This window comes from Rosa chinensis, chromosome 6 (assembly GCF_002994745.2).
Source record: "Rosa chinensis cultivar Old Blush chromosome 6, RchiOBHm-V2, whole genome shotgun sequence".
Taxonomy (NCBI): Eukaryota; Viridiplantae; Streptophyta; class Magnoliopsida; order Rosales; family Rosaceae; genus Rosa; species Rosa chinensis.
This window is the reverse complement of record NC_037093.1, coordinates 57,732,097-57,742,412: the sequence shown is the minus strand read 5'-3', so window position 1 is coordinate 57,742,412 and position 10,316 is coordinate 57,732,097. Positions and strand designations below refer to the sequence as shown.

The 10,316-nt window shown below is 38.7% G+C and overlaps 1 protein-coding gene across 1 annotated transcript; it reads right to left on the bottom strand.

Moving 5' to 3' along the window:
- Positions 1-4,840: 4,840 nt before the first annotated feature.
- On the bottom strand, positions 4,841-10,242 carry LOC112171648. The gene is made up of 6 exons (XM_024308799.1): positions 10,041-10,242; positions 9,729-9,788; positions 5,935-6,434; positions 5,293-5,463; positions 5,066-5,082; positions 4,841-4,949 (listed from the first exon to the last, which is right to left on the bottom strand). The coding sequence occupies exons 1-6, from the start codon at positions 10,240-10,242 to the stop codon at positions 4,841-4,843; spliced, it is 1,059 nt and encodes a 352-aa protein (XP_024164567.1).
- Between the last annotated feature and the right edge of the window lie 74 nt (positions 10,243-10,316).

The window sequence follows — 10,316 nt, the reverse complement described above, 5'->3', positions numbered from 1 at the left end:
TAGTGGAAAATTCCGCCAACTTAGCTGCACAAGGAAATAGCCAGATCAGTTTTCTAATGGACAATACATGTTTGTGTAAGTTATACCCAGATCAAATTGACTAATTAAACAGAAGCATATTCAGGACATAAAATATGGACCGTGGAAATTCAGACTGTATAGATTACACCTGACCATTCAAGCAGCTTTTGTTGATTAAATAGAAACATTTCATTAAAAGGCCATAAAGGGTACAAAATTCACGAAGGACATGCTCCAGAGGGAGTTACAAAAGCAACCTAAAGATATGAAACATAGAACAACAAACAGATATGTTTAAGAGAGTAGGACATCTTTGACTCTAGTCACTATACAAGTCTTGTTTACATACTCAATAAATTATTTGCTCAATTATGCTCAATAATCGTTAGATCTAGATTTAACGGTTGATAATACCAAAGAAAATAAATAAATTTCAATTACCTTTATTCTCTATCATGTGATTTAATTACAATAACATTTTAGCACAACTGAACATGAAATTCATTGAGTACGTAAACATGATTGAGTCACTCTACTAATAGGCCTAACATTACATATATCACTAATTCAAACACTGTAACCATTTAAAACTACATTAAGCATGGTATTAGGTTCAAAACAAAAAAAACAATCAAGACAGAGAATTAACTTATAAGTTATAATCTATTTGAGATAATATAATAGGAGGCTGTCATAATCAAACTGATTTTTCGATTCAATAGAAAGTCAAAGAAATAAGGTGAATATCGTTTAGAAGTGTTTAAGACATTAGAATCTACCGCTCCACTCAAAACAAAACAAAAAATTAAAACTCGAAATTACAGGGAACAAAGGAAATAAAAGGCATCAGACAACAATGCTTAAGTACAAGCTAACTAAATAGCTTTCTAAAGCAAGCTCCCGAAAAGTCAGAGCGAAACTTAAGCCTAGACCTAGGTTTCGCGAGCAGTGCGACGACGTCTCTTGGCTCTGATATGCAGCAGGGTGCTCCGGCGTCGTTCTTCCAAATAGAGGAGGACAAGACTTCGATCTCGGACGAGACGATGGTGAGTTGGCCTAAAACGTGTTCGGTGTTTATTCTTTTTGGCTAGGCTTGAAGTCGACGGTTATTGTCGGTATCAGGCTTGCAGACACGATCAACTGAGAGCGGTGGTATGCTCTGCTAGGTCGGAGTCAGAGTTGGCTCTATCCTTGAGGATAACCCATGGAGGACCTGCTTTGATTTTCCAGCGGGTCTTGAGTTTTCTCTCCAGAATCATCGACCCAAGGTAGGGTCTTTCCCATTTTGTTCTAATGGTGGAAGGTCGCGGACGCCCGCAGGAGAGGTGATGGGCGGTGATGGCTTTTCAACGGGATCAGATCCTACTGGCCTAAATGGGGGTGAACGAAGAGTTTAGGCAGTGGGCTGTTGGGCCTCTAGCTTTGGAATTGGGCCTAGGTGGGTCCAATTCCCTTTCTTCTCTCTCCCTTGGGCTGGGCGTGATTTGGGCTTCATCATGATCCTAATTCAAGGCTGTTCCCTGCAGTGACTGGTGGAGGGGTACACCATGATGGTATTAGAGTATCTTTAGCAGACTCTCTATTGTGGCTCCTTAGCTATTTTGGAGAGCATGTTTAACTTTTTATCTATTTTAGCAGCTGCACCAGACTCCTAAGTGGCTCTCTATTATAACTTTTAGTTATCTCGCTCCTAAATATAGAGAGCGGGATGAGGCTCTCTATAATTTAAAACATTCATCTTAAGTTATTTTATGTAATTTATAAATACATTTAAACTATTTAATATACATTTAAAAAATAATATAAATTCAAAACTAGCTAAAATAGAGAGCATTGATGCAGACGTAATTTTAAAGTGGCTAGCTAAAATGACTTTTTAGCAACTTTAGCTAAAATTTGACTAAAAATGGCTAGCATTGCTAAAGAAGCTCTTAGGTCCCAAGCTATTCAAGGAATCAAGGCAGATGCAGAGAGTTAGGGTTTTGTTTTGAATAAATTAGTTATTAGTTTTCTTTGCATTTTCCTTTGGATTGTAGTTGTTGCATTTTCCTTTTTGGTTTTTAGTTTTTGCATTCTCTTATGGGTATTAGTCTGACTGCTTGTGCAAGCAGTTGAGTAGTGAATGTAATGGGTGATCGTCGGATCCCCTAAATTGACCTTGTACGGTCGTTATGATCTTTCGATCATTGGAATATAATCCATTCCCCTAAAAAAAATAATAATAATAAATAATAATAAAATCTAATCTTTAAAACCCCAAATACAATCACACTCACCAGCCTTCACCACAACACCAAGCAAAGTTTTTTTTATTTTGTTTTTTTATGCGAACACCAAGCAAAATTCTCAAGCAAATGATAGAAAACAAATAGCTTCTTAACTTCAGCCCACAAAGCCACATTGCAATATGCAATGCATTTTCTCATAATCAAAATACATAGCACTGATCGAAATCACTCATGTTGCAAAAGACGAGAATAGATAGTAGCCATCACTATAAGTTATATGATAGTAAACTCAAGTCCTCGAGGTAGTTTTGCTCCAAGCTGCGCAGCATGCTTTCTTATTTTTTTCCTGATTTGTTATAAACTGTGATGGTCGTTCAGCTATAACATTTTCAAAGACCTCTTTAAGCATGTAGGCCTTTTCAATCAAGTACAAGGCAAGCTTGTTGTCACTAGCAGGGGCGGATTTATGTGGTGGGCTATATAGGCTCAAGCCTAGACAGTTTTTGGGGCAAAAAATGACCGTGTGTGTGTGTGTGTGTGTGTCTAATTTTAGCCCATACCCAAAGAAAAAAAATAAAATAATAGGGAGGTAAAATCGCGTTCTCCCCCAGCCACAGCAGCTCACTTTTCTCTTCTGTGGTCGAGACGTCGACTCGTCGAGTGCTTCACTGCTTCTCTCCTCTCTTCGCCTGAATCGCCTATTTTTCACTCAATGAAAATATCAGACCGTCTGTGGCTCCGCCTTTTCTTCTCCACCTCTCCCTTCCATTGCCCGATCTATGCCCAACTGCCCAAGGTTTCTCTCACTCTCCTTTAAGCCAATTTCTTATCTTGTTTGATTTTCTTACTGTGGGTTCACTGGGTTGCTCCACTTTTTTATTCATCATTTGCATCTCTATGCTATCTCACTTATTTAAGTTTTGATTCTGGGCATATTCCATTTCACTTGCAGATTTGCAGAGATTCTTGGCTTCTTGCAAACTGGAGTGGAGTGACCGAGTGATTGCCCGGGTTTCTGGAAGAGTTATGGCCCTCCATGTAATTGTGAGTTGGGATTTTGAGTTTTGGGTATAAGTTGATGATTGGGATTGTTGGATTTGTTTAGGGGATATCGGTTTTGGGTTTGTTTCACTCGGCTTAGTCGGCTATCTGCCTATCTCTTTTAAATCTATCTTGCTTGTGTATAGTGTTTGTGTAGATAATATGAGGCTGAACTGTCAGAGGCCACGATAGAAAGAAGGGGAGCTATTTAATATTATGAGGCTAACTAATGCTCAACTCCTGAGTTTGATCTTTATCGCAGCGCTTCGGACTTAATTAATTGTTGTTGAGTGTTGATGCCCTCTCCATCTGGTTAGTGTTACTAAGTTTATATTCTTTAGCCTGTTTTATACACATAATTAGACATTAAAGTCTGCTGCAAGTTAGTAACTAATAGTAATGTATAATTAGTTGTAGTTGTGTTATGTCTGAAATGTACATATATATGTAAAATTATAATGGTGATATCTATATAATATTACAAAGTTTGATTTTATGTCCCCTCCGTTGTATGTTTTGATTGAAAATAATAAAGGCGTGAGGATGAGCCTCCCACTGAGTTCCAAACCTCAAAAAAAAAAAATTAGTGTACTTCTAATTAGCCTAGACAACTCTCGAATCCTAGATCCTCCACTGGTCACTAGTAGACACCATGAACCCAGAAAAGTTCCCCACCTTTCGCATAGTTTTTTAGTGGAGCTTCGATCGAAAAGATGAATCTCCCCAACATAACTGCACAAGGGCATGCCAACAACATATTAGTTTTCCCAATATATAAGTTAACTCTACATACATGAGCTTGCATGAGCAGCTACCGATATCAGATTGACTAAACACACAAGAGAATGCAGCACATGCATAATAAATTATGTAACTTGAATTGATTTCACAATATCAGACGCCATCATTCAGCTGTTAATAGCACACACAAATCACAAAAGTTTTGTATTTTCAAATCATGAAATAAACTTCCACACACAATGTAAAAAGGTTGATCGATTTACCTTTTTTTTTTTTTTTGAAGGGCAATAGCCAATATATTGATCAAAAGCTATAATGACCCTTACATATTCTTCCGTTGCCATCTAGACAGACAAGCAGATATGTCAGTACCCACAGTGGTACATAGAACTAGATCACTCATTTGGCATTGAATACATCATAGACATAGCGGGATCCCCCTTTTGTACTATGCCGGAGGCGCTAGAAGAACTAAATAAAATAGAAGGATCCGGCCCTCCCAACCTAACTCTGAAACAGTGAATCTAGTCGCCTAGAGACCTCAATTGGTATACAACTAGAGACACTGAGACTTAAGTCGATAAGACCAAGACCCAATACTAAACTAGATAGGAAAAAATCCACTAGACTGCCCCAGAAAAGGCCTACAGGAAAAATTATTGTAATTAGACAAAACTAATTAACATAACGATGGGCCTGGACAAAAAACTCTAGCCCAACCTATTTAGTTCAAGGCAAATCTAAAGAGGAGCCCATGCAAAGCCCAACAAGCTTGACAAGGTCCGCGCCCAGCCTTCTCTCCAAACACGCTAGCCTGCGAAACCATATCCAGCTTTGCTCTGCCGACCATGCCGTGCCTGCTCTGTCATGATCCCGCCACCACACCCAGCATCACCACAACTCGCCCCAGTCCCACACCTGCAATCCACACCGCCACAGAAAGGTAACATTCCCGGAAGGTCGTTGATCCAGGAAGCAGCAAAGTGTGTCCCAATCCCTCATAGCCACCGCATCATAGAGATTCCACATCGAACCTGAAGCCAAAACCAACCTGCAAAAACCTCAAGCACTACCCCTCATAGAAGCTTCTTGAACGCTAGCCATTCATCCCCGTCTAGCAGCAGATTGTGCGGCATCGGCGAGGCCAAAGGCCAGCCTAGATGCTCGGGTCGCCGCCAAACGAGAAGCGATCCCTCGTTCTAAATCAGTCGTGCCGCCGACCTTAGGGTTTTCTCTCACTCTCTTTCGTTGATCGATTTACCTTAAAAGTAAATGTACGCAAGAAAGGAGATCGCTCTACTAAAGTTGTCAATTCAAGGATGCTTTGCCACCAATCAAATTGGTTGTCCCGCCTTTCAATAATGTTATAGCTCAATGATAAATCCTTAAGTCTTGTCAATTCTGGCAATTCACGGAGCTTATTGGTGCGTCTCTGAAATAAAATACATAATGCTAAGGTTACAGATGTACAATATGAAAATATTTTAAGAGAAAAGGAGTGTAGAATGTTCAATTTAGAAACTAATTAGAAAGGGATTTGTATACTTGTACGTAGTAACTAAAGAGGTCGCATACGAGACATACAATCCCTAATCTAACAAGTTATCAAAATGGTCCCTCTTAAGAAGGAACCCTATATATAACATATTAAAAAAAAGTAATAATAAAAAAATAAAAATAAAAAGAAGAAGGAGGAGGAGGAACGTCTCCTATAATATATATACTGTATCTCAATGTTTATGCGTGTGAGAGAGATACTAATGCAAGTAAAAGTAAATAAAATGATTTCATATATACTAACCCATCAACTCAAGTTAAGGGTGAGAGTCTCTAGCTAAGGAAAATAACTCGAAACTGCTCGAAAAGCTCCATCCATACTAACAGTTTCTTCTCCAAGAGATACCTTAACAAGCAAGGGTGCATGCTTCAACAGAACTACTTCACTACATTTACTTACTCCGTAATAGACAAATGACACAAGATTAGGAGCAAAAATCTCAACCTTTTCTAACCAAGGACAGTCACTAATCTGCAGGAACTTCAACTGGAGTGATGAACCAACAACCCTCAAATCTTCTAAATACGCCGAGCCAGACACACAGAGGTGTTCAATAAATTGACAGTTGGATAGAAACTGCTCAACAAGATAACCCTTTATGTTTACGTAGCTCAAAGAAAGGTGTTTGAGGAACTTAGGGAAAACTATGCAGTCATTACCAGGACCTCCAAATAAATCCTTTGAAAAGTAATAATTCCCCAGTTGACGATCTAATCTATCTGCATCCAAGTCTATCTCAAGCCTTTGGACTCCCTTATGCATTGCGAATTTGATCCACTCGTCGATTCCAGAAGGGGAACTGCAATCGGCCAGTAAGGAAGAACGAATCTTCAACTCATCTAGGGCTACACAGTGATGCAAAGTGTCACGGGCCTACTTTACGATGCACAAAGAGGACCGCGCGGCACTTGCGAGTAAACAAGTCAGCCAAGTGAGTACCTTGCAAGGAACAATGAAAACCACACGATATTAAAAAAGGTGCTAGAGGCAAGCAAGAACACAATGATATAAATGTTGGGCGACCACGAAGAACAAATAAATAATCGAAAGGAAAGATCAAGGAGCAATCTCACGGGACATAGATGATTGAATAATTCCTCTTTTATTGATGGTAAGATGATAAGGGAGGCAAAACTACATGTGCTTACCTATACTAGTTCTGTAGTCCAAACTGTGCCGACTAGGAACCCCTCCCCAAAGAGCATTCTTAAGTTATCTCCAGGACACGTCCAAACATACCAAACCATGCCAATCTCAATTTTTATTCAAGTTCTTCCATGCCATGAATTTATTGTTGGTAGAACATGATTTTTAAAATGGTATTCCAATTGATAGAACTCAAAAATATCAATACTCATTAAATACATTCTTATTTTTAATTGAACAATCATTAATTACATTTTACATTTTACATATTTATTTAAACCATTTACCTTTTTATCCATTATTAATTGACTTAAATTTAAATTAGGGTATAATGTGTAAGACGTACTGAATTTTAATGCATAGATGCATTTGGAGCACCGAAGCCATTCTCCTTAACTAGGGATTGCAAAATACCTGCAATAGATATTAGAGCAAGTCCACCGGTACCCTCTTAACCGGTCTCCAGCTGGGCAAAGGTGAGGTGGTGACTGACATGGAGAAAAAATGGCTTCCACCGGTGGAGAAGTGACCGAGGCCAAGAAAAAGGCCAAGCCCCTGACCAGTTTCTTGACCCAAGCTCGCCGGTTGCTAACTCGACAACAGTTCCAGATCGTGGCTGACGTCAGCAACTCAGCCGAGAGACCTCTGCGCGTCGATGCCAGTCTTCTGTCACGTAGCGGAGAAGACGCCGGACCACCAAGCAGATGCCACCCAAAACATCAATTCCATCAAAACTCGACTATAATCGAAACCAAGTATATAAATGTGTAGAGCGTGAAGAGAAGATTAGTGTCTATACCTCATACATCAACAATGATAATCGGAGTAGCCAAAAGAAGCATAAACCCAACTGCGGTGTCTATACCTCATGTGCTCGATTCTCCCCCCTTGCTCCATTTATGGTTGAGCCGTGACCGGGAAGAAGTTGGCAATGACGAGCAGAACCCAACTGCTGTGGTTCGCAGTCTTTTTGTTGCCGAAAAAGGAATTTTCGGTCAGGTCTTCTTTCGGGTAGCAAGGTCATTGCACGAGCCGAGGGTTCTAGCGGGTTTGACCTGATCTGACCCCATTTATAGCCTTCCCCAATTAATTTTGGGTGGCTCAGATGAATCATTGGAAGATTTGATGGTCTTGATCGCACCACACCTATTTTCTTTTTCATTTACATGTTTTCCAAAATTTCAAAACTTCCGAAATGCGTAGAAATTAGTTTGAGTATCCAAAATATTCCCCAAAAATTCTCACGGACTCGTCGCATCGCATACTTTATTATCGAGTCAAAAAAGACCGATTTCACTATGTGAAAAATTCATATAAATATTCCCGAGTATTCAATTAATAAATATGTGTATATATAATGGTAATAAAAAAAGGTAACCAAAAAAATTGTGAAAGATTCTGAAAATAAAGTAAATTCGATGTCTTATTTTATTCACTTAAAATAATTAATAATTTTGTTAGTTGGTTATCCATAAATCTCCATTATTACCATCTATTTACATCAAATATATTTCAATTTTACAATTTAAAAAAATATATCAATGAACAGTAACTGACTGGTTAAGAAACAGAACGGGTGGAAACCCAAGTTCAGTGGCAGTGAATAATTTCTTGACTGATCGACCCCTTGACTTTTCGACATTGACATTTACCCCCAACGGGTGGACTTGCTCTTAGCACCTGGATTTGAGTACTCATGCTTGCTAAAGTGTACAGTGAGAAACGGCCATTACCATAGGGCTAAGTCAAGCATCAACAACTATAGTGTTTGTTTTTGTAGCTGTTTATGGGTGTGGTGATCCCTCTTTTGAGCTAGCCCATTTTAGGTTATTGTAATGCTGACCTACGTCATTTTCTTATGCATTATTTTCTAGAGAAATTTTTTTTGCACACCTTATTTGTTTAATACACACCCTTTAATTTTTTTTAACCATTTTTTCCCAATTTTTTTCTTAATTACCCTTCATTCTCTCTTCCTCCTCTTTTTCTATCTCCAATTGCAAAGTCATCAATCGTTTATGAATTTATGTTTCCCACCTGCAACAACAACAGTTGCCCATTTGTTCTTCTCTCTTTCTCGATCTGGTAAACCGACTAAAGGTTTTTTGATACAGATAAACTGACCAAAGGTTACTAAACTAATAGTACTAGGAAGATTGAATATCATATATTCATTATGTATGAAGGATTAAACAAAAATATAGAAGATTAGGTGATTTTGATGAAATGAAAGATATCACCATGCTTTGCAGCTTTGGCATCAACAAATCAATTGTATTTGTGAACCCATCTAAAAACAATTGGGCTGAACTTTTGTGAATTCCAGGTTATTGCTAATTATGCCCAATACTTAACTTAAAATTACAGGTTGCTTGGATTGATAATTCACTTGCAGCAGAGGTGTAGGATTTTTTTAATTTTTTTAGTTAGAAAGAATGAGAAAATTGGAATTAAGAGTTTGAAAAAAAAAGTGGGATGTGCAAGAGATGTGTAGATAAAATCATCCTATGTATACATGGATGCTTCATTGATAATAGAGGGACCCATTTATATAGAGGATTACATGTACAATATTTTATGTCTCGTTTGGTTTACGGAAAGGAAATTAATTCTCTTGTCTTTCTCATGGGGAAGGGAAACTAAAAGTTCCTGGTAGGTTTCATTTCCTCTCTTTGGTAAAGCAGAGAAAATATTCAGGAAAGACAATTTGATTTCTCTTTCACTTTTTGATTAGTGCAAGAAAGGAAAGTAAAAGTATATCAATAACTCAATTATATCATTTTATTTTAAAATAAAAACAACATCATAAAAATTTAAAAGTACACAAATATAAAAAAATGGGCTAAATACTGTTTACCACCCTGTGGTATGGACCTCGCATCAATTCAGTCCCTCGACTTTCAATTTCATCAAAAACACCCCTGCGGTATTATTTTCTCGTCCAAGAAGTCCTTCTGACTCAATTCCGTCAATTTCAGCCGTTAATTGCTGACCTGGCATTTCCAACTCATCAATAGTGGGGTCCACACGCATGTGAAATTCCCAAACTGACCCTGGGCAACAGAATATGGAAAATCCAAAATTAATTCCAGTTTTGAGGTTGAGGAGATTCGAACCCCTCCCAAAGCATATGCAAATAAATGGCCCAACCACTTGCATAGTTTTGGTATATTACAAACAAAAATAGTATATATCTACATAATAGTGTTTTTTTTTTAAAAAAAATATGAACACTTTGTGATATAATCGTCCGCCGCGAAATGAGCAAATGCCGACTTGGCGCTGGGTCTAGTCTTTCTCTTCACCTTCTTCTTCGGCTTCGAATTGGTCCTCATCCAACTCTCCGGCCTCCTCTTCCGACTCTTCATCGTCTTCATGAGAGTGCTTGTAAGTACTGAAATGGGGTTCCGGTTCCGGGTCCGGGACTGCGATGTCTTGGGGCTGTAGCGGGCTGGATTCTTTGGGGAAGTGGAACTGGAACTTGAAGGACTGGAGCCGCTCCAGCATGGAAGGAGATCTGGGGAGCTTGGGCTGTTCGACCTCCTGGGCGTGCGGGAAAGCAAAATGGGTCTCGGATTCAG

Coding starts and splice junctions, on each gene's coding strand:
- LOC112171648 (XM_024308799.1), bottom strand. CDS start 10,242: ATGCTGGAGCGGCTCCAGTCCTTCAAGTTCCAGTTCCACTTCCCCAAA. Junction 6,435..9,728: donor TGATGAGTTGGAAATGCCAG/GTCAGCAATTAA, acceptor ATCACTGTGTAG/CCCTAGATGAGTTGAAGATT. Junction 5,464..5,934: donor ATGCACCCTTGCTTGTTAAG/GTATCTCTTGGA, acceptor ATTTTATTTCAG/AGACGCACCAATAAGCTCCG.